At 38.9% G+C, this 27,571-nt stretch overlaps 1 protein-coding gene across 7 annotated transcripts in view; it reads left to right on the forward strand.

Moving 5' to 3' along the window:
* Positions 1-1,742: 1,742 nt before the first annotated feature.
* Positions 1,743-27,571, forward strand: part of ABCB5 (ATP binding cassette subfamily B member 5) — a 35,284-nt gene continuing 9,455 nt past the window's right edge. For 2 of the 7 annotated variants that reach the window (XM_082754559.1, XM_082754562.1), the window contains exons 1-21: positions 1,743-1,856; positions 2,578-2,647; positions 3,763-3,850; positions 3,963-4,008; positions 5,039-5,192; positions 5,599-5,665; positions 5,896-6,087; positions 7,201-7,372; positions 8,579-8,703; positions 9,763-9,940; positions 11,944-12,057; positions 12,938-13,048; positions 15,415-15,540; positions 16,828-17,031; positions 17,684-17,854; positions 20,072-20,233; positions 20,450-20,689; positions 23,299-23,445; positions 24,474-24,578; positions 25,342-25,419; positions 26,492-26,575. In XM_082754559.1, coding sequence (XP_082610685.1) covers positions 2,599-2,647; positions 3,763-3,850; positions 3,963-4,008; positions 5,039-5,192; positions 5,599-5,665; positions 5,896-6,087; positions 7,201-7,372; positions 8,579-8,703; positions 9,763-9,940; positions 11,944-12,057; positions 12,938-13,048; positions 15,415-15,540; positions 16,828-17,031; positions 17,684-17,854; positions 20,072-20,233; positions 20,450-20,689; positions 23,299-23,445; positions 24,474-24,578; positions 25,342-25,419; positions 26,492-26,575 — 2,613 coding nt within the window. In that variant the 5' untranslated portion in view covers positions 1,743-1,856; positions 2,578-2,598. Of the gene's footprint in view, positions 1,857-2,577; positions 2,648-3,762; positions 3,851-3,962; positions 4,009-5,038; positions 5,193-5,598; positions 5,666-5,895; positions 6,088-7,200; positions 7,373-8,578; positions 8,704-9,762; positions 9,941-11,943; positions 12,058-12,937; positions 13,049-15,414; positions 15,541-16,827; positions 17,032-17,683; positions 17,855-20,071; positions 20,234-20,449; positions 20,690-23,298; positions 23,446-24,473; positions 24,579-25,341; positions 25,420-26,491; positions 26,576-27,571 lie in introns of those variants that run through there. The other 5 variants (XM_082754560.1, XM_082754561.1, XM_082754564.1 and 2 more) reach the window with 5 other exon arrangements.

Here is a 27,571-nt window from a genome sequence, read left to right on the forward strand (position 1 = left end):
AAGAGTGTGGAGGGCAAGACATATGAGCAATAGCTAGGGTCCCTTGGTTTGTTCATCCCAGAGCAGAGCAGGCTGAGGGGAGGCCTCATGGCGGCCTGCAGCTCCCTCATGAGGGGAGCGGAAGGGCAGGCACTGAGCTCTGCTCTCTGGGGACAGCGACAGGACCTAAGGGAACCACATGGAGCTGGGACAGGGGAGGGTCAGTCTGGGGGTTAGGTAAAGGTTCTGCACCCAGAGGGTGGTCGGGCACTGGGACAGGCTCGCCAGTGCAGTGGTCACAGCACAGAGCCTGAAGGAGTTCAAGAAGTGTTTGGACAATGCTATCAGACACATGGTCCAATTTTTTGGTTGTGTGGAGCCAGGAGTTGGATTTGATGATCCTTGTGGGTCACCTCTAACTTCTTGCTCATCGTGAGAGAAATAAATAATAAAAATGATTTTTAAAAAGTTGTCTTTAGTGATGAAAATTCTGCATGCAGCTGTGAACCTTGGGGCTGGGGCAGCAAGGTATTTCAGCTTGCCACTCGCCCTTCTGTCAAAGTCCGTAAATGAAGATTCTTCATGGCTGCAGAAGTTAAAGCTTTCTGTAAGCTTTCTGGAACAGAAAACACAGTTGCTGATGTGGGTTATGTGGGCTTAACTTGAGTCTGGAATATAAGACTTGGGTAATGCTAATGAGATAAGAAAGGTAAATATATATATATTTAAAATAATAATAATAATAATAATAATAATAATAATAATAATAATAATAATAATAATAATAAGCCTGACACAAGTTTCTAAGTTTTCTAAAGTGAACATAGACAGTCCCAGTGAGCAGCAAGGCAATGAAGGCTCAGCAAGCAAAATGCCTTTGCTTCTGAGGTTCTTTCAGGGCACCACAATAAATATGTAAAATGTAAAGTGAATCCCATGGGGCCAGCTGAAAAGAGAAGCTTAATTTTGTTTTAGTTCTGAACATGTTACTCAGGAATAAATTCAGCTATCTGACTGACTATCTTAATTGACTGGGACTCAGCTTTGGGACAGTGGTATTTGAGTGGATGGGAAAACAACTACAGTTTGTTTTTCATAAATTCTGAAGATGTTACTGGAAGCAAATGATAGATATTTCAGTATGTGCAGGTGAAAGTGATTAAGAATCCCTGTTTTTAGGGCTGTGCAGAAAGTTCAGTTTGTGTACCTGTTTGTTTGTTTGTTTCCCAAAGAGGAGTTTGAGGGAGCAACTTCTGAATTAACCCAAAGCAAGAAACAGTCTGACTTTTGCCAAAATGAAACTCCACACAAATTATGGGGAAGGAGCAAGAATTACATGAGCAAGATGTGATGCTCAAGTTTTCATGAGTTTCCCATCCCCGTGGACAAGTGACTCTACTTCATCCCCCTGCAACCTCTGCCTGCTAGAACAAGATGACAGGAGGGAGCAGAAGTGGTCACTGTGATACTTTTCCCAACTAAAATCCTTCCACCTTTATTAATGGTGAGAACCGAGTCGGAAAGGTCCATTCTGACAGCATGGCCAAGCGGCTCGCTCTGTGGGACTTGCAGGGCCGGAGCACCCGACCTGGCTCTGAAGACAGGAACCGGTGCGTGTGCCATCAGCCAACCGAGACGTGCCTGAGGGCCCCTCGCCGAGGCAACCTCCCGCCGGGCTGCGGCACCGACCTTCACCTGAAACCCGAGCCGCCGGAGGGCGGGCGGTGCCCGGCGCTATAAAGCGCACGGCGGGCAGCGGGCAGCCTGCCCCGTAGTCTCTGGGTGGCGGCAAGCACAACCTCGCCTCCAGTGAGGGGCGCGAGTGGGGCTGATCCCCACGGACACCCCCGTGTGTGGGCACAGCACTGGGTGTAAAGGTAAGCCGAGGTAATACGAGGACAGCAACAGCCAGAAATCTATCAGAAAGGATGCTTATATGTAAATATACAAGCTTTAACGTCAAGTGTTAATGTCAGGTTGATTCTGTGTTTTCTTTCGTTATTGTTTGAACCTGCATCAAATTCATATCTATTTCTGCTTGTGTTTTTTAAGCTGCTATATATGAAGCATCAAGAAGAAAAGCTTGCGGACACTGAGCATCAGTCACTACCTCTAAATTTTGCTTAGCTAGTGCATGCAATAATACATATGTGTATCTGTAGTCTTTACCATTATAATCATGATCTTGTTACAACTGTTAAGTAAGTTTTGCTCAAACTAATGAAGGAAATCATCTATTCTAAAATAGATCATCCACAATAATCTGAATATGAATGATCTAGGGCTTTGCCATAGACTACTAAAAAGACCAAAGACTACTAAAACAAGCTACTGAAATAAGTGCCACTGTTCCAGTTTGTACTGTTTATAATATCTCCTTAAAAGTAGTCTTTTTATTGTGCTGTTATATCTTTTTTTTTTTTTTTTGTTGATGTTAATAGGACAATGTTGGGACCAAATATGATTCATGTAAAAAAAAAAAAAAAGTAAAAAAAAAAAAAAAGTAAATATAATTTAAACTCTTTAAATACCTACTATTTCCAAAGGTTTTGTTGCATATGCAGATCTTGCTTAATGTAACTTTTATCTTCACCTCAGAAGCATACAACAAAGAAAAAAATGAAGGACCATTTTGTAAATCCAACAGAAAAGGACCTCTCTGATGCTGGTAAGCCACATACATGAAAACAGCATGTGTATTTAAGGAAAATATTCCACAGCTCCAAATCTGAAAGTCTGTTATAAATCCTTCCTGACTGTCATAGTGGTTTTAGAGGAGATAAAGTGTTAACAATATCTGAATCTTTGTATTCTGTAGTGACTTGCTGGGCACCTCTGATTTTCTCCTTAGTGATTCCAGCTCCTTAAGTTTCTAGTGAGTTTCTAGTGAATTAAAGCCACCACCTAGAAAACATTTATGCATGAGTCATTCCACCAAGTTCAACGAACTTATTCAGATGGGTAAAACTATTTAGGTGGGTCCTAGGCTGGGCAGGAAAATGCTTCTAGGATAAATTCATTAAGGTAGAAGCATATTACTGCCTTTAAATGATTCTCTAAGTTGTTCTTTTTGGACTGACGGATGAGAGCACATGAAAAACTGTATACAGATAATTATACTTACTCAGCTTAGTACAGATGGGAGACACTTGATTTGAACCCTCTTCTCCTGGTGTAATTGATAGCTGGCTCCCTACTGTGGTTGCTCATCAATTTTTTTATCCATTTATTACATCCTGTGTTTTTAGATTTATGAGCTTTCAAGGGTAGGATTCCTCTTTTGTATAGACTTCTAAAGTCCTTAGTACAAAAGAAGCTGGGTGTGTGGCAACTACTGTAATACAAAGAAAATATAATGAGGGTTATTACAGGCAAAGGCATGATTCTTCAGTGAATTAGCATGCCTTTACTGTTAAATACATCAATTTTAACTGATAAGCAACTCAATTTTTATCATTAGAACTTCCATTTTTTTCAAAGGAAGTAGTAGGTGTTTGCAGAATCACTGCTCAAGTCTTGCTTTTAGTCCTTGGTAACTTTTCTCTATAGGTATATTTTTAATTGTATTCAACTCAGAAATGGAGCTGGCAGCTTCTTCTGAAGAGGAGGAGATGAACTGAAGAGAAAGGAAGTTTCAAAAAATATCATTGGGCTATTTCAGGAACATGAGGGAAAGAAATGATCTTTAAGCTTGAAAAGCAAAAGAATAAGCAATGAAAGTTGCAGGAAACTGGAAGAAAATACGGAATATTATGTTAACAAAGTCTGCCGCTTCTTCCACAGAATCGGCAAGTAAGGGATATGACAACCCTTCTTTCCAACATGATGAAGATCTTGAACAAAGTGACCAGTTAAAGACCAAGAAAAAAACGTAGGCATTCTTTGAACTGAACATATTGGCCGTGTGTGTTGGGTGTATGGATTTATTTTTAATATGGCTCTCCTAGAAAAAGCTTATCTTAATTGTATCTTGTATTTTCTAGGAAGGAAAATAAGCCAGAGAAAAAGGTGGTTGGCGTTTTTGAACTGGTTAGTGTCCAGGTTGATGGTCTATCTTAGATTTCCTTTTCTTTATTTGTCATTGCAAATTGTTTGCCTATCAAATCAAAAAAGGAGAAGTATCCTGAGACCTATGAAATGCTAATGTTGATGACAGTTCTCTTTTAAAATTTGACCTGTTATGTCAGGTTGCCATCTTAGTGTATTGGTAGCACTTAAAGCAATTCAATGTTAGTGCTTTTGAAGAATGAGTTTCACCCATGCTTAGCCTGATCTGGGCTACACATACTGTGCAGGTCCTTGCCTTGGTGATATTTAGTAAAGGATTTATCCTGTGTTTGATATCTGAGGGAGTTGCTGTCTGAAAGAACCAGGGGTGCATTTTTGCTTCCATTTTCTATACTATAGCTATTAACCCTACGTGTAAACTTGCTTGTTCCAGAATAAGAGAACTTTTATTCTTCTCCAGTTTATTCCATGTCCATTTATGCTAGGGCAGTCAACAATAAAATGGGCTTGTTTCAGATGAATCACATCCAAGAACAGCTATTGAGATTTAAATTTGCATCCTTTTTTAAACCAAAGAAACACTGAAGGATAGGCAAGTCTTAAGATACAATCACTGCTGCAAACACTCTCCCATTAGATACAAGCCAGGTGCTGATCAATAACTCACTCTTGTTTACATTTCAAAGGCATTATCTTGGTAAATATGAAACTTACTGGAATGCTAAATGTAGTATATTGTGCAGAGAAGTCCATCACTTAGAAAATGTAAGATATACATTTTTATTTTTTCTAACTTTCTGCTGAGCTGGGGAGTAACCATATGTCTTGCCAACATTCCCTCAGCAACCTTATTGAATAAGTGATTTAAAGATGTGTGGAACCTACTACAAAATTCTTCTCATTCTCTTTTGCCTTCAGCTGTAGTATCATTGCTTTTTAGAATACAAACCATTCTATGATTCTAAGAAATGTGTATTCTGTAAGTCTGTTGTATTGTACGTAGTATGAACTGCCAGGCATAACTTCTACTCTTTCTTTAATGTTCACATAGTTTCGTTATGCTGATTGGTTGGATATACTTTTGATGGTAGTTGGCTTGATCGCAGCTGCTGCAAATGGTACTGGATTACCACTTATGATCATTGTCTTTGGAGATATGACAAACAGCTTTGTGCTAAGTGGTGTGAATTCAAATGCATCAAAAGGTAAAGTTAAAAATAGACTTTGCTGTGTACCAGTTATGTTTTGCTACAGGATCTAAGATTGTTCTCTAGACAATGTACATGTTACCTATCAGAACAAGAGTGAAATTCATCTTGCTGCAAATTGCCCATTCATATTAAACTTTAATGGTTTGAACTGGACAAAGGCAGTGTGTTGGTTATGTTCCCTATTTTGGGTAGTATAGTAAGGAGAATGAACCACCTTTTGTATCATGACTTATCAGGTATCTACTGTTATTAGAATTTCAGAAGAAATAAATGTATGTGTATCTGCCACATGTCTGACCCTACTGCCAAAATACAAATCATTCCAAAAGTGATGACCCTGTATCATCATGATTTATCATACATAGAAGACACTTTCTTAAATATTTGTTTTTCCCCGCAGATACTTCAGTAAATAGCTCCATCTGTCCATCAATTCCAGGTATAGATATAGAAGCTGAAATGACAAAGTAAGAATCTTTGTAGTTATTCTGTTAACAGAGTACTGGGGGATTTTCTTTTATTGTGTTATCCCTTCAAGCAGAAACCAAACTTCTACCTCCTCAGAAAGGCTTCACAATAATATCCCAGACTTCCATGTTTAGTGTGGTGGGATAAATAAAGACTGATTGTAGCTTATCTGTGTATTTCTCCAACAAAATACCTTGTGGTTATATGGCCTTTTGTCTCCTTATTGCAGGTTTGCTTACTACTATGTGGGAATTGGTTTTGCTGTGTTGATCCTAAGCATGATCCAAGTATGGACATTTTTGGTTGCTGCTACAAGGCAGTCAGCAAGGATTCGTCAGAAGTTCTTTTTTGCAGTGCTCCATCAAGAAATGGCTTGGTTTGATAGTACCCAGATAGGAACATTGAACACCAGACTGACAGAGTGAGAGAGCTGTTGTGGGTTTTTTTGACCTTCTAAGCATGATGATAAATGGCAGTTTTCTTTTAAACATCTATGGGATCACCTATAGACCGCTTTTACTTTTTTTTTTTTTTTTTTTTATGAAAAAGAAGAGGAAAAAACAAAACAAAGCAAAAAAAAAAAAAAAAGCAATACTGCACAGAGGGAGAAATTTGTTACTGTTTTTCCACTTGCTTTGTGCAGTTTCTGTGATACATATACTTGAAGGGGTTATGCTGTGAAATGCAGTATTCTACTTATCTGGCACCACCTTTGTAACATTTGTGAAGTACAAGGCAGACAGCAGTAGATAAACAGCTCTGCTTTCTCCAGCTAGTTTACAAACACTGAAAGCTCTGACACTTGAATGGAAATGAGCTTGTGCTTACATCTAGCCAGATCTCAGACTGGACTCAGTCCAATGTCAGTTAGTCTTTGGTCTTTGGTCCTCTTCCAGATCTCTCAATAGATCTAGGGATGAGGACAGTATGCATGAGCACAGACTTTTCTGGGTTTTGAGGTGGTTTTGGAAAGAGCTATGTCCTGAAAAGTGCAAGAGAAGCTTAAATAAAATCCCTCTCAGATCTTATCTGTACTTGCTGGGAAGAGAAAATGTGAAAGAAAAATGTGTATGGAAAAACAAAGTTTCTTCCAAATAATGTTTTTCTGATAGAGTGAAAATAACACCTGATCTGAGGCTGTAACCAAAATTAGGAACATAATGCATTGAAAATCATAAAGGAAAATCCTTTGGGTAGGGTCACAGGAGGTGAGGAGGCCATTTATCTGTTTACTTTTACTTCTCCATTTGGATACTGGATAAGGAAACTAGGTCATTTGTGACCTAGTAACGGTGTATAGAAACACCAGAGAATGATGGAAAGTACATCAAACTAGGAAAAAAAAGTGTCTGCTGTGCTTTGGCCACGCAAGAGACCAGTGGTACTGCACAGTAGCTGTGGTTAGAAATTTTGCTATGCCAGTTAGGAAATGACAAAACTTCTGACATTAGGCCACATAGTATGAAATGGGGGGAGGTAGAATGAAAGCCATTCAAAGCTAACAAATCTTTCTTTTTATTATTGTTATTTAAAGTGACATCAACACCATCCATGAAGGCATCGGAGACAAAATCTGTATATTTGTACAGTTTTTTGCCACATTTCTGGCAGGGATTATTATAGGATTCATCCATGGCTGGAAGCTGACACTGGTGATTTTGTCAGTCAGCCCTCTGCTAGCTGCATCAGCAGCAGTTTGGTCAACTGTAAGTGTTTGGGGATTAACAAACAGAGCAAACCAGAAAAACATTACATTTTTTCTCATGCACAGGAAAGCGGGGGGGGGGGGGGGGGGGGGGGGGAGTGCGTTTGGGGGGGTTTGGGGGGGAGAGAGAATGGGAGAAACCTAGTGTGGTTTCTAACTTGGGAGGTTTGTCCCATGCTTCCTTCATGATTTCTGCTTCCTCTGTAGTTTTTCTGAGTTCCCAAGCATGTACTTGCATGTCATATTCCTCTCATTTCTTTACTCTGTTCTCATGCCATGTGGCAAGAGGATAACTGGCACCAGCATCTTCCTCACATAGCATTTTCCTTGTGCAGAACACTGCCTGGGGCAGCCCAGGCACATGCTCATGATCTCTTCCCTGTTAAAAGAAGTGCATTTTAAGCTCTTTCCATCCATATGTACAGGACACCACATTTCTTGCAAATGTTTTTTACTAAGTTTCATGCTGCTTACAGTTGACACTAGGGTGTATATACAGCTACCACAGACAGGACTGAAACAAATTAATGAAATAGTTGGACAGGTTTCACTTTCAGGCAAGGAAATGTGTTTGTTTTTTTTTCCCTTGCGATCCACTGTGGCCACATTAATGGGTACTGCTTGTATTTCTGAGTGCTTACTCTTTTTTTTCCTCTTAAAGCATTTAAGAAGAAGTTGTAGTACAACTAGCATATATATACTTAAAGTTTGCTGTTGCTCTAGCTTCTGAACCACCTCAGTAGGTGATACTTCTATGCTCTGAGCACCATTACGTAAAAATGCTCCTTGTCCCCATTATTTAGAGAACGCAGCTATCTCTGCAGTCCATTAACTTCTTTCCTATGAAGCAGAGTTCCCAAACCTCTTTATAGGTATGCCAAGGGACACTCTGCAGAGCAGCTGCAACATGCCTCCCTGATCCCACACACACAACACTGTGGGACAGTATGGGCAGATCATAGGCTCTCCTTTGTGTGGGAGAAAAGCGTTAAGTCATGGAGCCCATGTGATGCTGATGCAGGTGTTCACTGTAACAATGATGCAATGAGAGAAGCTAGAGTTTGGAGAAATTCAGGGCCCAAAGGAGTTGACCCTAGCTTTCCTGAAATGTCATCTTATGCCTTGACCACTGATCATTCTTATTCACCAATACAATGTGTGTATCCTTTCAGGATGCTCCAATAACACCCATTTTTCAACTTTCCAGCTTTTGGCATCCCTTACTGCTAAAGAGCTGTCTGCTTATGCCAAAGCAGGAGCTGTGGCAGAAGAAATTTTGACTGCAATCAGGACAGTTGTGGCTTTCAATGGACAGCAGAAGGCATTAGCAAAGTAAGTTTCTTGAATTAATAATTGTATTTAAAGTGAGTTTGAGTTTGGCTCTGGGAGTTGTTTTGGTTTGTTTTATTGGAGGGTCAGCCAAAACCAGGACAGCATCATAGACCCAAATTTTTCTTATGAATAAGATCTGGACTCTCATTTAGAAATGAAAGCATTGGGAGGATTATCTTTACCTAGTTGTCAAATGCAGCAAAGCATGTGATCGATTAACTAACTTCTAGAGCATATGTACTGCTGTTTTTATCTTTGATTAATGACTTATATTTAAGCTTCACTGGATAATGGTCTTAAGTAAAATCATATCACTGCTTTTTATTACTTTGGTTTGCAAATAACACCTGTTGGCCTAATCCAGCATGTCCTAGTCACATCCATCAAATGATTTATCTTTTACGAATCAGATATGGCTGATCACTAGGGACTGAGTAGAGCATTTTCTAATCTATGGATTGTGACTCCTACATAGCTCTTGAATGATGACTTTAGAGTTAGGAAAAGCAATCTTTCGCTGCACAGTGCCTTCACAATGTTTATCTTTGCAAGGGACTTTTAGTCATCTTCTGGTCTGGCATCAGAAGGCCCTGGCTTTTATACATTTGCCTGCCTTCAACCACAGTACCCACTTTTTTTGGGGGGGTTCATTTGTTTTTTTCAAATGTGGAAGACCAAACCTTGCCTTTGATAGGTAATGTTGATAAATGTTTTTCAAGACTTCCTCTCAGGACTAATGCAAACAAATTGCTCAAGAGTGGTATCTTGTCTTTTGTCATGATAATGAAGTAATGCTACCCAATTGTTTTCAAAGTATGTCTTCCATAGTGGTATCATCTAAACCTGTGAATGACAAGATTAGATATTGTCGGAATGTCAGAACAGATTTACACAAAGGAGTAAATCTGAATACCTACTAGTCCCTTGTCAAAAATATTCTCTGCAGCATGTGAGACTTCAATTGCTTTTAAGGCAGAAAGACCTGGTAACTAAAAAGAGGCATGGGAAATATCAATCTGAATGGCATGTCAGATTAATTGTTTCCTCATCCATTTTCAGATATGATGCTAACCTAGAGCTGGCTAGAAGCGTTGGAGTGAAAAAATCCATTACCACCAACGTATCTCTAGGTGTTTCACAGTTCCTTATATTTGGATCCTATGCTCTTGCATTTTGGTATGGAACCAAGCTCACTGCTGAGGAGAAAGAAAATTATGACATTGGCCATGTTTTAATTGTAAGTATAGCAATGCAGCTTTGAAAAATGTTCTGCAAATTGAAGAAAATACTGATATGTAAGTAGTATATATGATTATCCCTATTTTCTCCTAAGTGCTTGCTAAATTAGCAAGTTACAAACTTGCTTGGTATAAAATAACTGGAAAGAAGGCATTCATCTTACCTAGCTTTTGACGTTACAGGTTTGAGCAGGGCACCCGGGTTCCCACTCTAATCAATGTAAAGACAAAATTACATGCAGAGGATTGATTATTTTTTTTAATATATTTTTTTTTTTTTTTTACCCTGTCTTAAGCACAGGACAGGATGAACAAGCTAGAGCTGATTGTTACGAGGCAAAGATAAATTACTTGACTTTCCAACAAAACTCTGCTTAGCTCCTAGGACTAAATGAATCTCAATGTGTTGAATGTGTACTGCTAAATCCTCCAGATCTCATTTAGCCATGATGTCTGCTGTTATTGTTTACTTGCAAGGATTTACCATCCATTACTAATATGACTAAGTTAGTATTGATTTGAGAATATTTAGTTGTCTTGTCATCATAAATTTGGCTACATGCTTGGCTATGATACCCAAGTGACTTTTAACAAGTTCTCTGACTATGGCTCCTCATAGCAAGTGAAGTTAATTATGCATTGGTCTCACATGTGAGACTTCAATTAGGAAACTCTGGACTAAATTTTGAGGGTCCCTTAACTTTGGTGACATCTGGAAAGCAACAAGAAAGATGTGTTCTGTTTGTAGATAACTTAAAGACTTTTCTTTTTGATTATTTTTTTTTTTATGCCAAAAATCATGTCAGTATCCTGGTGGTTTTACTGGTTGTGGCAGCTGAACTCTACCACAACTGCTATATCACTCCCCCTACTCAAAGGTAAAAGGGGAAAAAATATGATGGAAAAGGGCTCAAGGGTTGAGATAAGGACAAGGAGAGCACTCCCAAATTATCATCATGGGCAAAACAGACTCAGCATAGGGAGATTAATATAATTTCTTACCTATTACTAATAAGCCAGGGCAGTAAAGTAAAAACATCTTTCTTATCCACCCTCTTCTACTTTCTCCTCCCTAGTGGTGCAGTGGAATGGGGAATGGGGGCTGCGGTCAGTCCCTGATGCTTCAGTCACTAATGCTTCCTCTCCACCATTCCTTCACAGTCACTCTTTGCCCCTGCTCCATGTGGGGTCCCTCCCACGGGATGCCATCCTTCCAGAACTGAGCGTGCGGGGGCTGCCCACAGGCAGTGGCTTCTCAAGCACTGCTCCCACATGGCTCCGTACCACGGGGTCTATCCCCTGGGAGCAAACTGCTCCAGCACGGGTCCCCCAAGGGTGGCAGCTCTCCCCAGACCCCCTGCTCCTGCGGGGGCTCTCCATGGGCCGCAGCCTCCTCCAGGCCATATCCACCTGCTCTACCAGGGGCTCCTCCACGGGCTGCAGGGTGGAGATCTGCTCCATGTGGGACCCATGGGCAGCAGAGGGACAGCCTGCTCCACCAGGGGCCTCTCCACAGGCTGCAGGGGAACTGCTGCTGCCTGCCTGGAGCACCTCCTGCCCTCCTGCTGCACTGACCTCGGGGGCTGCACGGCTGGTTCTCACTCCTTGCTCTGCCAGCTGCTGTGGGACAGCAATTTCTTTTCCCTTTCTTAAATCTGCTCTCACAGAGGTACAAACTACACCATTTACTGACTCAGCTCTGGCCAGTGGCAGGTCCCTTTGGAGCTGTCTCTGACCTGACATGTGGCAGCTACTGGGCTCTGCTCACAGAGGCCATCCCCGCAGTCCCCTGCTACCAAAACCTTGCCATGTAAACCCAATACAAGTAGTTAACTATTCACTTCAGGAAAATGGGAGTGGACACAAATGTCTGAAATACACCTTTAACTTCAACATTTAATTTTCCTATAAAAAAAAAAAAGGCTTTTAACATTTAACAGCCAGGCACTAATGACTCTGAAGTCATGATTAACCACAAGGCTTCTCTTTCTCTCCCTTGCAGGTGTTCTTCTCTGTGCTTGTTGGAGCCTTCTCCCTGGGACAGGCAGCTCCCAACTTGGAGAGCGTGTCTAATGCGCGTGGGGCTGCCTATGAAGTATATCGAATTATCAATAAGGTAAGAATCTGAGTAAAAAAGCTTTTCAACCACACTTAAAATTTTCATCTTTCCTTGATGTGTAACAAAAATAGCCAAAAAAAAAAAAAATAAACCATAAACTCCATAGATGCCTACCACTGAAGCCAGTATTTCCACATATTAAAAATAAATAAATAAATAAATCTGCCTCATTATTTGTTACAATTAATATTTGGAAACCTGACCTGGCATGTACAACATTATTTATTGGTACAGTTTTTTCCAATATTAGATTTGCAACTCCAGAGGGAAAGTAATAAGGAGCTATACTTTTTTTTTTTTCTTGAATGCATGTATACATGATTTCAGGTGAGCTGTTTTTTTTTTTGTTTGTTTGTTTGAGGGGGGTTGGGGAAAGGGTGGGATTGCAGAAGGGATTAAATAGTGCTATTGAAAGCTATATTAATGTAAAGTGACATGCTGATGTTGCTGTGAAAAATGGAAAATGGTTTCCACACTATTATCTCCCTCTTGCTGTGTTATTGCTGGTTCGATATCTGTGTATATAAAATAATTAAAACAAGTAGGGCTAGGAAGTTCATACAGAAATGTCTATATCATTCATCTTGATGTGTGTCTATAACCCTCCTATATGCATAATTGAGAGCCATGTTTTGGCTGCAAGAACGTAAAGTTATTGAATTACTGATTTTCATTTTTTTCCTCATTTTCAAATGTGCTATACCTGTAGAATTAAAATTCGGTTTCTCTGCATTCAGCATCTTGTAAGTAAAATGTAGCTTTGTAATGGTGTGGTGCAGTGTTAATTAGTATCTAAGAAAGTATTGAACAATGTAACCAGCAGAAATAGCAGTTCCAAAAGTGTAGTAACAAGCAGTATATTAAAACCTCTTTCCAGAAACGGCTTATAGATAGCAGTTCTAAGGAAGGCTACAAACCTGACAAGCTCATAGGAGAAATCGAATTCAGAAACATCCATTTCAGTTACCCATCTAGACCTGATGTTAAAGTAAGTGTTCATGTTAGATGCACCTGCTGGACTGAAATCCTGAAGCCTGTGTCCAAGATTCTTTCTCTAATCTTGATTATGATGATGTTCTTGAATGCAAAATGCATCCTATCTTGGGGGATTGTGCACTACTGGGGATAAATCCATAATGTCAAAAGACAAAGCTCTAGAACTACTGCCACTGGCCACTTGCTCACTATTCTTCTCTGTTGGACAAAACTAAAAAAAAAAAAAAAAAAAAAAAAAAGGATATGTGTTGTTCTTAGTCTGAATTTCTATGAATAAGATCTATGATAAACCAAATAAGATTTTTTTTTGTTGTTTTGGTTTTGTTTTGTTTTTTTCCCTTCAAAATTAGTCACTAAGACTTCTAGAGTTTACACAGTTAATCCATGAAGTTGCTCTTTTCAGTCCCTCGGTTGTCCTGAGTTGCTGTGATGTCCTATGTGAAGAAAGGTGACCTGTGAGATAGTTAGGCTTTATAACAATAGGACTTCAAATGAATTCAAACCTACCTACCTTGGAAATCAAATGTTTTTCTGGAAAAATGTTAAAATTGCTGTTCAATAAGCAGATGTCCATATTTTCTGCCAGCTGAACTTCCTCAGTAACCTTATTGTGCAGTGTTATGTTGCCATGGTGATCTGCTCCTTTGGTGATACAGTTGTATATTGTTGTTTTATCTCTACTATATTCGGCAAGCAGTTTCTTACAGACGTTCAAAGGGAAAATACAGTGATTTGCCACTGCCTTTTGATGATGAAGAAATTAGTAGAAATAAAGATTTCAAGTGTTAACAAGTAAAGGCTGGTCATGCCAACGGAGGGGTGAGAATGGGGAAGTTTGTATCACTGTGGCTGTTATTTCAGATTGGTCATCTCACTTCAGTTATATGGTGTCTGTCCCATCATGTATCAAATCATTATGCATCAAATCTGTTTCCAGGACACTGAGGCTGCTGGAGGACAGGCCCAGAGCTGGGCTCTCTGCCTAGCCGAAGGCAGTTTAGTGCATCTTATTTAACTCTTGGCTGAGAAATCAGAAGTGACAGAGCAGACCCTTCGTCAGACTGTTAATCCATCTTCCTAGAAATTCCCAGGCAGATAAGCTGTGTTGTGAGCCTGCAAGCCAAAAGGGAGGGAAATAAATATTTTGTCATCCTTCCCAAGTCTACTGAGTCAGCAGCTTTCCCTGCTAATAGTATCTGTTATTTAATAGAGCCAAAAAGAATCAGCAAAGATGTATAAATTACCTACAATCTCTCAAGTGATTGATGCAACACAGTGTAATCTCCCTGTGTAGACTAAACTAGATTAGGGTCTAGCTATTGTCAGTGTTAGTCTTGACAACAGCTAACTTGATAAGAGTTAGAAATAGCCTATTTTTGTTGTGACTATTTGCACCTGGAGAAATTATGGTATCCAGAATGTAGCTCTAGACTGACAATGTAGGCATCAGGATATCAGCTTCTCTAAGTACAAACCACACTGGTTGTAACACAGGGAGAAGAGAACAATATTGCAACTATTTTAATCTCTCATTGCAAAAACATGTGTAGGCAAAATTATAAACAAGAAGAGTTCCCATAGCAGCCAAATATTTTGGCAATTACACAGCATTACTCATATATGAAATCGACATCTTTTGAGGTAAGATGTTCCTAAATGTGAAAATGGCAACAAAGGTACCATTTATCTGTAACTACTCCCTGGATTTCTGAGGCTGTTAACAGTAAGGATTGGGTTTTAGTAAGGACTTTCCAGCAGTTACCTTGTCAAAACAACTTTGTTTTCTAAAAGTAGAAGAAAGCAAACTTGTTTCTCAACAATAATATTTCAAAGGTGCTACATACCCTTGAGATTCATTACTGTTATGCCACTGTCTAAGCACTGCAAAATGGGACAACAGAACATTGAGCCTGCTACCAGATCACACCAATAGAATAAACTGAACTATCACATTTAGAGTACTGTGGCTGTATTAGTTGATTTTGAGTGTGCTGGGAATTTTCCCAGGCAATGGAATGTAATGGTCTATGTAGGGGAACTCTTAAAATGTTTCTTGGCATGAGCTTGGCCTGTTCCAGTTATCAATCTTCTCAATTCCCAGGCTTGGTTTGGTAGCCAGAAGAATCCAGGGACCATTCCCAAAAGGCAGGTTGTATGTAGCCACCCTGTTTCAAAATCTAATAAACTTCAGAAGCATAGATGCATGTTCTTTCATAATAGTGCCCCAGAACATTCCTAGCTAATAATTAATTAAATGCCCAGCCTTTAAACTCTGTGCCTTACATTGATTATTGCTACAATTACCTTGACAGACTGTTTTCTAATCAAATATGTCAAAATAAGATGTATTTTTTCTAGATTCTCAAAGGTCTGAACTTGAAAGTTCAAACTGGGAAGACCATTGCTTTGGTTGGAGCTAGTGGCTGTGGAAAAAGCACTAGTGTTCAGTTGCTGCAGAGATTCTATGATCCTGACCAGGGAGAAGTGAGTGCCTGCAAGTGAATTGTATTTGAAGAAAAAAAAAATGCTATTAATATAAGCATGAATTTTCCCATGTTAACTGAACTTTGATTTTTTATCAGATTTGAGAATTAGTCTTCACAGATCTGTATTTCCATGATTTAAGCTTCCAGTGTACTTTTTCTGGTGGCCTGACTTCATACGTCTCCTCCTCCAAGTGTGATGCCAAAAGTAGTAAACACCACAAGTCTGTAAATTTATATCCTTGCATCTATCTATTTAAATTTCTTTTTGTTAGTAGACTTTTAAGATACTGTAAACTTTTTAAAGTAAAGAATAATACAACAATACTTTTTTTCTGCTTTTTTAACGACCGTAAACTAGAGAGATTTTCCTATTTTAAGTGGTCTTTTTTTTTTTTTTTTTTTTTTGGCTTGTTTTGTCTCTGATAACCCAGAGCAAAACTTCCCATCATTACACAGGATATGTCTGTTCTACTGACACTCAGCACTAGATATGAGAAGCATTTATCATTTTTCTGATTGCAAATTTCCAAAGGGGTGAAAAAAGTAGAATAACGACACTAACATGCTTAAGAATAATGTTCTTTTTGTATTTAATAGCCAAAGAATGGCACTCAGTAGTTACAGATGGAACTATGTATTAACACTAGTTCAGTGCTATTAACACTAAATAGTTGAGTGCTATTAACCATTGAACTATTTATCGCTGCATGTCAAGGTTATCAATTATCAACACAGTTGCTTTTTATACTTGCCTTTTCTGAGGCATGGGGACAAGAATGAACAATCACAGTTTTGTTTCACTCCTGTGCTTATACTAATGTTCATACGGTCACATTGCAAGTGAAAAGAAAAGTGGTAAGAAAAACGACCTCTCACTTCACTTTAGTCTATTTGGATTATTCTTTGATGTGGTGTAAAGCATTGCCACAACTGAGAGGACCACAAACTGTGGCACAGGGGCATGAAAACATAGTAAATAATGTGTAGGGAAGCTGGGAAACTTTTAAGCTGGGTTTGTTCTTGGACAGCATAGTTATTGGACAAAACCCTGATTTCTCTGGTTATGCTGTTCCTCACTGTTTTTTAGTTTGTGCAGTAGATGGAAAAAATACTGTTGTAATTTCTTTGGCTTAGTTTTCTGTTAAAGAGGACACTAATTTTCTTTCTTCTGTTTTTTCCTTTTTTCTTTTTTTATTGTCCTTGTAGATGATACTTAAATAATAACAATGGATTTATTATAAACAAAATGCATTTCCTCAAATTCTAACATACACTTTTTTCTCAGGTTACCTTAGATGGTCAGGATATTCGGGCACTAAATGTAAAGTGGCTAAGAGAAAATATTGGTATTGTGAGCCAGGAGCCTGTTTTGTTTGCAACAACAATAGCTGAAAACATTCGCTATGGCAGGGAAGATATTTCTGACGCTGAAATTGAGAAAGCAGCCAAGGAAGCCAATGCTTTTGACTTCATATCTAGACTGCCTGATGTGAGTTCATGAACTTTTTTTTGAGTAGAAGAACGAAAGGTCCATTTAAGCTGGTGTCCCATTTCTGACATGGAGAGCATGGGAATTCATGTTATATTATAACTTCCCAAAATACTCATAGCCTCCAGCAGCTTTCAGTTTGGGGACTCTCTAAGCTAGATATTGTACTTTTGTTTAGTTGCCTTCAAGGGATTTGTGCCTAAGTCTGGAAAAAAAAAGTGTTGATGCCTTAATTCAGGAGAAAGGAAGCTACACAGTTGTATTACCATCCATACTGATCTCACATGGCACGGGAAGAGTTGGGCTTTAAAAGAGGAGAACCAGAAATCCAGAGCATTATCAGGAACATTTCCTTAGTAGGAAATGAGGGAGGAAAGTATGCCCTGAACCAAGACCATTTTTAGCAGCTGGAAACTTTAGCTCTTTCTATACCTGGCATTCAGTTTTGAGCTAACTCAGTAGATGCCTTACACCTTTCAAAGAAAAAAAAAATATTATTAACTATTTAATCCATCCTTAGGAATGGATGATATTATAGCCCTCCTTTTGGTCCTGATATCTCTTGTCTAGAAACTGAGTGCTTATTACACAAAGAAGTAGGGATTTCTTTTGAGACATTCCCCAACTTCTGTTTTGTTTTCTCTTTTCTCAGAAATTTAACACCATGGTAGGTGAGAGAGGGGCTCAGCTGAGTGGAGGACAGAAACAACGAATAGCTATTGCTCGTGCCCTGGCAAGAAATCCTAAGATTCTTCTTCTGGATGAAGCTACATCTGCGCTAGATACTCAGAGTGAATCCATAGTGCAAGCAGCTCTTGATAAGGTAAGGGTTATGTTATTGAAGTCAATTACTATGAAAAGGTGCAATAGCAATTAAGAAACATTAACACAGTTTTCAATGCAGCTTTCCACTGGAATCAAGAATACTGGAAAATAAAATTTGGATGGATGTTTCAATTTCAGTGTTAAAACTGAGTTTAAAGCAATCAAAACTTTGCTTAGGAATCATTTCAGTTAGTAATTAGTAATAATGCTAAAAAACAAATGCATTTGTACTTAAGTGCAACTGTAACTTAGGTCTCCTGTGCTTTCTTCTCAAATCATTTGTTCATTTGCTGGTGAACTATGGGGACCATGTTATCAAGACAAGGCATGAGGACTTGGACTATTTTCAGGAAGAATAACAGCAAAGTATAGTATAATATTGCTTGTACTGGTTCTTCATTGAACAGTTGCTTCATAATATTCAGAAAGCTTTTGGAATTAGCCATTTCATTTCTTTACAGAGGCTGAATGCAAATTTTCCTTCTTATTTATTTATTTATTTATTTATTTTTATCAGCCCCGCTGCTCTAAGGCAGATAGTACTGCAGAGCTGTAAGCTTATACCTGTGCCTCTGTACCCTCCAGCTCATGGTCCTTTCTTCACTTCACTTTTACATCAGCAATTTCCACCAAGATGCAATGGAACCTAAAGACTTTAAAAAAAAAAAAAAAAAAAAAAAAAAAAAAAAAAACCTACTACGTGTTTGGATGGGAATGTTGTTTCACATATCTAATACTTAATGTATTTTTAAAAAGCTAAGTGAAAAATCCTACCTTTCATTTCAGTAGTTATGAACAGAGGTGAGAGTTGCAAGTATGGCTCAAGGGAAATACAGAATTTACCACCTTTGCCACCAGTCAGTTTAAATCTGAGGTAAAATGTAGCTGTCTGTTATATTCACCAGACTGCACTGGTTATTGGTTCTAAGGTAATACAAAGATGTCAAAGTAATATTTGTATATCAGTGATATCACTGCAAAGTCAAGTACTAGAAGGTTGCTGCTTCAACTATAATTTAGCCTCCTTTTGCATGTTCTTTAATTCCATACTAACTTTTTTCCAGGAACTTGCTTCATTTAGTGGTTGACATAAAGGGAGAACACTGAATTAAGGCAACTGTTATATATAGTTTATCCTCAAGCTTCAGCATGTTCCCAGATCATGCCATGATGAACCCTGAATCATAACTTAATCCTTTTTTCCACAGCTTTTTGATGTGTAGTCTCTCAATGGGGTTTATGAATTTCTTCTCCGCATCCCTGAGTGGAAAAAGTGGTGCTAATATTAGTCATTTGTCTACAACTGGGGAGCAAAGATATTAACCTCACAAATGCACACCTCTTCTGAGAGGTCATGTGCAGATCCTTATGATCTGATGTTTTTTTCAGATAACAAGCAAAATGCTTTAAAAATATTAAAAGTTCTGATCACAGCTCCCAGCTACAGTGATGCACCTCTGCATATTAGGGCAAAGACATGGAAACCGCACCAAGACTGACCTCCTGTGAAGGCTCTGAATGACTCATGTCAGATCTGTGAGCCAGGGTAGGGCAAGAATACAAATCTGCATGGAAGTGTTCATCTACCAAAGATGTCCTCATCTCCATGCCCCTGTTCCTGTGCTTGTACACTGTACGACTTCTGTGGCAAGTAACTTTAAACAGGCTCCTTGACTACAGAACATAAATGTTGCACAAGGTCCCCTCGAATATGTCCTCCTGCCATCAAGTCACTGTCTGCTCCAGCTGTCAGCCATGAGGGAGGTCACTTTCTCCAGCAGCTGCAAGTTGACCTGTGTGTGTGCTCAGTCACTGCATGAGGACTGTGCCAGCAACTCATCTGCATGTGGGAACTGTAGAGGGTTGGAACATGTAACCTGCAGACTGAGGCTTTGGAGGCTCTAGCTGCAAAATCTCAGCAGGCTTCTGTGGAGAATGTCTTAGCTGAACATTTGAGCTGTACTTTATTTCGATGGACTGGGAAAGAGTTTTAGGAAATTGATAAAATATATTTCTGACTCAAGATGTGCTCCACTCCTCTACATTTTCTCATTAAGCTTTATTGAAAGCCATGCTGGTGTTATACCTCCTGAAAATATGCATGGACATATCTTAACATTGCATCTCTTGTATTGTAAATGCCTAAATTAACTTCAGTTAATTTCTGATGTAGTCATGCATCTTAATGTGAACTGCTTTTGTTGCTTTTCATAAGGCTCGGACTGGACGTACCACTATTGTGATTGCTCACAGACTGTCTACCATCAGGACTGCTGACACTATTGCTGCATTTGAGAAAGGAATTGTGGTTGAGCAAGGAACACACAGTGAACTCATGTTGCAGAAGGGAGTCTACTATTCTCTTGTAATGCAGCAAGTAAGTGCAATTTATTTGCTTTATTTATCCATTTCATCAAGATGTGTAATGTCTTATGGATGCTAGTCTGCTCTTCTGCCATTAGACACTGAAACAAGTGGCCTATAAGTAACAGCAGTCATGTGATTGAAGCAGCAGCAATCATGAGAAATAATTTTCACTCTTGTTTTCCCTGCTCAAAATGTCTTATGACCTTGTATCCTGAATTCTCACTAGGGCTGTAGCAATAATGTTCAAGATGATGGTGCATCAGAAGAAGATGAGAAGACAGAAGATGAGGAACATGAGGAAAATGACAGAAGTGATTTTGTGGAGGAACAGACCCTTCAAGATCATTCTGAAGAATTGGTGGTCTCTGGGAGAAACAGTATTCGTAGAAGATCCAGCAGATACAAGAGCAAGAGGTGCTCTTCTAAGAAAAAGTCATCTGAAAAAAAGAAAAAAAAGGAGGTGGAGGTTAGTATTAAAACTTCCAGTTGGAATTTTAGTGATAATATATAAGCATAATCACAAAACACATAATTTTAATTGTTTTGGGATAGCACAAAGGGGTTGCCATGCAACCCTTTCTCTGGTCCTATGAGAAGCAGTACTCAGCAGGTTGAGTGTTTGCCCTCGGAAGACAAGGGTGGTCATGTCTTACCAAAACCTTTGCTTTAACACTATTGACTTAACGAAGTGAGTTGGGAAACATTTTGTGTTGTTGGTTTGTCATACTTCCTAAAATTAGGTATATTATTTCATTACTACTGAAATTTTAATTCTATCTAATTAAAACAAGCTGTGAGATTTAATTTCCAGGATTTTTCTTTGCTCCCTGGTAATCACTGTTGCAAATACTACTGGGCAATATAATCCATGTGTACTAAGCTTTACAGCACTTTAGAATACTGTGTATCAAATGGAAAAAAAAACATATCAAAACCCTGAAGCTTTGGTGTTACCTAAATAACAGAATAATCTGTCTCCCACAACACCACCCTCCTACAGCCTCTCAATCTCTGTGCCTTATTATATGGTTTCAAACACTGAGCTTTTCGTTCACATAATACACTTTGACCAATACTAAATAAGAATATAAGTCATATAGGAAATTCAGTTTTAAAAACAGAACTTTGACTTGTTGTCGTGGTTTAACCCGGCTGGCAGCTAAACACCACGCAGCCGTTCGCTCACCCTCCCCCCTCCCTCTCTGGGACGGGGGAGAGAAATGGAAAGTGAAGCCCGTGAGTTGAGATAAAGACAGTTTAATAAGACAGGAAAATAATAATAATAATAATAATAATACAATGATGATAATAGTACTACTAATAATAATATGTACAAACAAGTGATGCACAATGCAATTGCTCACCACCCGCTGACCGATGCCCAGCTTAACCCCGAGCAGTCCGGCCCCCTCCCCCCGGCTAGCCACCCCTATATATTGTTTAGCATGACGTCAGATGGTATGGAATACCCCTTTGGCTAGTTCGGGTCACCTGTCCTGGGTCTGTCCCCTCCCAGCTCTTACTGCACCCCCAGCCTGCCTGTTGGCAGGACAGAGCAAAAGTCTGAGGTGTCCTTGGCTTGGTATAAGCACTGCTCTGCAACAATTAAAACATCGGGGTGTTATCAGCACTCTTCTCATTCTAAGCCAAAACACAGCATTCCACCAGCTACTAGGAAGAAAATTAATTCTGTTCTAACTGAAACCAGGACACTTGTCAAAGTTGAGTAAAACTTGCTCACTGCAGTCCATAAGAGAAGACTTCTAGTGGATGTGGTTAGCTTTTGGGCAGGCAGGTCAAAAGAAGCTTAACTTTTTTTTTCCTATTTTGTACTGCTTGATCTGCAGCTTTTTTTTTTTTTTGTATGTGTGTGAAATGTATTAAAAGTTGTGTTATGTCTGTGTTTTTTTTCTTCTTAACCTGACTTCAGGACCATCAAAGTGAGGAAATAAATTATAAATTCTGAAATACAAATCATGGATTCTTTGAAATCTATTGAAGTTAGGTTTTCATCTGTAACTGGATTATTCAACACACTTGTGGAAACCTCAGTGTACTTTGCATCTATCTTCCTTCTCACTAGAATATGGATTCCAACTAATACATTGAACAGTATGAAGGAACTGGATCCATTCCTATTATTACTAAAAGTTATACAACTTCAAAAAATACTTTGTCTATGTATTTGTACAGTTTAAGACCTTGTTAGAGGAAGTAGTGGATGTTCATGCTTATGACTGAAGTATTCATTACATTCATACACATGGGGGAAGAGGAAGAGAGAAATCAAGTGTCCAGCTGTTGTAATTAATTATTTCAAAAAGTTCAACCCACTTTTATGGCTAAGGCTTAGCCCCCCTAATTCAGCATCTGAAGCATGGGATAAAATAACCAGGAAGCAAGAGCAATTTACTTATAATCCTGCCTAATATTTTGTCTCACTTCCAATGTTTTCATTTTTTGCTTTTCCAGAACTCCCTCTGTGGAGGCACAGACACTTGAATAAATTATTAAAGCAGAACAGGACATTGTTTGTAATTTCAAAGGAGATACAGGCTAACTCACTGTTAAATACCCCTCTTTTATGCTCTTGGTAACAATGCATAAGCTATAGTTTGCAAAAGAGAAAAATTACATCTATGCTCAATTACATTATTGCCAACCCACTAGTATTTAGCTGAACTGGAGGGATTTTCTTTTGGGCTCTGAACAGTGAGACTCTACGTTCTTTATAATGATGCAAGTGTTAAAGTCGCCATTCATGGTGACCAGCCCTGTCCAACTTTCAATGAAGTGCACTGGCCCTCATTCACCCCTCATGACTTAGCCTTTTATTAAATCTTTGCCTCTGAACTTTACAGTGCAGTTGAAGTTCTGGAGTATGGAACAGCACAGCTGCAGTTCTCCAATATGTTTGCTCACTTGGAGTGCACAGAGAGGGTTTTCAGTAGTTTACAAAGACAGATCGCTACTCAAAGCATAATGAACTGCTGCCTGAGGATTTTCATGTTTTGCAACTTTCCAAGGAAAACTTGCAACCTTCCTTTTTTTTTTTTTTTTTTTTTTCTTTTGTAGGAAGAAAATCTTCCTGCTGTGCCTTACTCAAGAATCCTGGCTCTGAACAAACCTGAGTGGCTGTATGTACTGCTGGGAGTGATTGCTGCTGCCATCTCAGGTGGGGTTCATCCTGCATTTGCTGTTATATTTGGAAAAATCATTGGGGTGAGTTTTTTCACAAATGAACACTGCAATCCTGAGTTTCATTCATGTTCAGCCAGTTCCCTCTATGCAAGACTAGTGAGATTCACGTGTATAAGTGTAGGTTTCCTGACACCTCCAAAGGTGTCTCAGATGCCCAACATCATGTAGAAAGGCATTAGCTACATGTTTAGACAGCAGAATTACATCCCTGCCACATCAGAATTGCATCCCTTACTGCCTCTGGATGCTGGTATTTTTGTGGTTTGTTGTTGTGTTCTCTGATCCAGGTAATTTCAATCAGAACTTCTCTCCAACTGAACTGTATTCTCTGTATTCCATCCCCATAGTTTTATATGTATAGGAATTAGCTGTCTTGTGGGCCTCAGGTTTGTCTTAAAAATTCACCAGGTTTGCTCCAGTTGTGTACATACCCCCTGTTTATGCTTGCCCTTAGAGCTTCTTTTTTTTTCTTAAATTCTTCAAGGATATCTCAAATAATTCTGAAAGGCACTGACAATCAGACTTTGTAAACAATTGCTTCTGTATTTCCCACATTATAAGGGTTAAGGAATCTCCCATGCATTTCCTACCCCAAACTGTTTGAAAGTTGTCAGTGCAGAAGTAGGATGACAGACTATCATGTTGGAGAAGACTGGAGTGAGATCATAAAGGAGGGTGATAGGATTTCCAAGCAGCTTGATGAGTGATGGATCCTGTCTCTCCGTCAGCCAAATCCAATGAAAAATGGGTAAAAGTTAGTGACACTCTAGAGGTAGATCCCAGTGTGACTGCACCTGACTAGTAGAGGAAAGGAGGAATAGTTGGAGCTGGAGAAATGAGTTAGTGACATGTAGGCTAAATAGAAAGCTGGACTGCATTCTGGCTTTCAACAGAAAGTTGAGTGCAGGTGGGTTTCAGGATCTAGAATATATGCCACGAGAATTCAAAGCAAGCATGTTTCTTCAGATGAAAGTTGGTTTATGTGTTAGTTTATGTACATAGCAGTCACTGTCTGTGTACTCCATTTTATTTATTTTTTTCTCGCACAGGCTTTTCAAGAAACAGATGCAGAAAAGAGGAGTAAAAACACTTTGGTTCTTTCTCTAATGTTTCTTTTACTTGGAGTGATTACTTTAGTTGCTTACATAATTCAAGTAAGTGTCACTACACAGAAATGTTGGAAGGTCTTAACTCGCCAGCAGGCTGCAGGTATAACTTGTATCAGTGCAGTTTGAGAAGCCAAAGCACCAGTCAGAGTTTACAAAAACATGCACAAGTGCCAGGATTCTTCCTGAGATGCCTGATTTTTATTGATGTATTTACTTAAATATATGGCCATGTTTTCTGTCTAAATAAGCATGGGTCCACTGAAGGCAATGTCAATGCAGCATGACTGAAACCAATGCTGAGTGTCAGACCATAAAAGTCAAAAACCAACATTTCTAACTGACAGTCTGTAGGCTCTTGCCAAAGGAAATATAAAATGGCTTTCTGAAAGGGCCATACCATCAAACAAATTCCATAATTTGCTGTCCTCTCACTACTGTTTTGCAGCTTGCAGGAAATACTGCATATTGATGTCCATCCCATAAAGTGCATTGGTATGACTGCTGTGAGTGGACGCCTCTGGTAGTGGTTGGAATAGAGGTCAACAACTAGATAGGCCAATTTATCCTCTAAAGCTGTTGAGGCACGTGAATAAGGCATTACAACAAAGCTCCTGACTTCTTTGTCACGTTGCTCCCTTTCTGTGGGAAAAGAGAGTTTCAGGTTCCAGGAATGTGAATGGCACACTTCCCAAAACTTACATATGTGCAGAGGGTTGTAGGAGACTTTTTGATGTAATTGCTTTTATTGTGTGGTTTTATAAACAGAGATGAAGCATCAAATGAGAAAATGTGACTTTTTCCCCTGCAGGGATTCATGTTTGGGAAGTCTGGGGAAATACTAACAATGAGACTGCGTTCTTTGTCCTTCAGAGCATTACTTCAGCAGGTATGAATTATGCAGTGAGGTTGCCATGAGAGCCAGATGTTTTTTGCAGACCTTGCAAGGTACATGTTGGGTTTCAACTGTGTGATCTGGAGACAAGAAAAACAAAAACATTTCTCTTCTACCACTAGCTTAGAAAAAAATATAACTTAATATAACATAAATCTCCTGTAACATGTAACTTAGCTCAATAGTCTAATTCTGAAGGAGTGTCACTGCAAACATGAGCATTTCTGACACTCTAATATGCGCATGGTTTGCAGCTGTCTGTGTGCACCCAGATTCCTGCAGGATGACCAAAAACTTAATCTCTGCTTACTTAAATCTTATCTGTTTGGCTATTCCAATTTAAATATATGTACTTCAATCCATAATAAATACAGACTGGTAACTTTCTAATGCAAAAATTCAAATTGCCCTATTGCATCAAGAATTAATTCAGAAGAGTGAAGTTACTTGTACTAAATATTTCCTGTTCATGAGACTTTGTGTTACTTGCATAGGACTTTTAAGAATGCATGACTTAGAATACCATGCACCCACTGGGGGACAGCTGGCAAGAGCCCAGATGTTCATAGAAACACCTGAAAGGAACTAGGGGAGGGAAAATTAAAAGTGGTTAAAAAATAACTCATGTTGTCTCTGGAGATATATATAGAGAGAGTAAGGCCCTTTTATGTAAAAAATAGAGATGAGCAACTCATTCTCTATAGTTAAAGCAATAGATAACTTGTAAAAAGAGAATGGTTAACCTCTTCAGGCCCAAAGGAAGACTGGATAAAAGCAGATTATAATAAAACTTGCCTAAATAGGCACATTCAGAAAAACATTACCATTAATAACACTTTATTGTTATTCTGCATGGAACATGTAATTATTCATGCTCTTTAAGCTTTTTCTTTACTTTATTTGGAAGAATAATGCAGTTAGCTGTCACTTGACTTATACTTCCATTTCCCTGTATGCTATCTGATCTGGAAATATTTATCCATTTTACTGGTAAACCTGATAAATCTGAAATGTGATAAGAACATGTAACTTCATAAAACAAAAATTAATAACTTTTTTCTTACAGGAGATTGGATGGTACGATGATCAGAAAAATGCTGTTGGCATTCTATTAACTCGACTTGCTACAGATGCTTCCCAAGTCAAAGGGGTATGTTGATTGTATTTTGTGTGTTTATTTATTTATTTATTTATTTTTATTTCAGGAGAAATAAATTTTTTATTTCAGGAGACAGGGTAGTAAATTATTTCAGGAGACAGGGTAGTAAATCTACCTCTACAGACTGACGGATGCATTTAAATAGCATGTTGCTGACACTTTGAGCATGGCATCCAACTGATAATTAGAAAACTATAGGAAATCCAGCAGATATTCATGTACCTTTCATTTCTCTCTCCACAAGCCTTTAAGCTAAACATATAATTGTAGAATACATCACTATACAAAATAGAAACGGTGTATGTGCTGGGGATATACACAGTTAATGGACCCCCAAGTGTTTGCACTCTATGATGTGTATCATCAGGGTACCATGAAAGCTGCATCTGCAGATGAGGCAGACTCTTACTGGCCTTAATGAAGAGAATTCTTCCTATCCCCTACCAAATGTGCTTTACACACAAGAAGCCCAAACAGAAAGAAATGTTATGGCACTAATAAAGAATACTAGAGAGGGTAATACCCAAGGAAGGAGATGATTCAAGGTGCTGATACTGGAGAGGTGGCCACTTGATGGTGGCAGGAGAATATAGCAAATTGTGCACAGTTCCACCTACTGCTCATCTCATTAGCATTCCTTGGGAAAAAAAAATACATTGCAGGACTTGCAAGGGAAGGGTTGGCTTTTTCATTGTAAGATGGTTTTGTTTCCTTCAAATGTGTAACTCAAAAACCCTTTAATCCCTTTATTTTTCATTCTCGGTAGATATTGTTTGTTTCTTTCAGTCCTCTGTCCTCCTCCTTTCTTATGGGTTGGTAGTGAGAAAAAAAGTCTTTGAAAAAATTTCATCATTTGCATCTTTCAAATTTGCAGTTTGCTTCAGTGGCATTGAACTACATCATCATGCAGGGCAGAAATAGAAAAAGGGGATGCATTGGGCCCTCAAACTATAAAAAACAACCAAGGGCATGAATTGCTCTCCAAGT

This window comes from Aythya marila, assembly GCF_965140915.1.
Source record: "Aythya marila genome assembly, chromosome: 2".
Lineage (NCBI taxonomy): Eukaryota > Metazoa > Chordata > Aves > Anseriformes > Anatidae > Aythya > Aythya marila.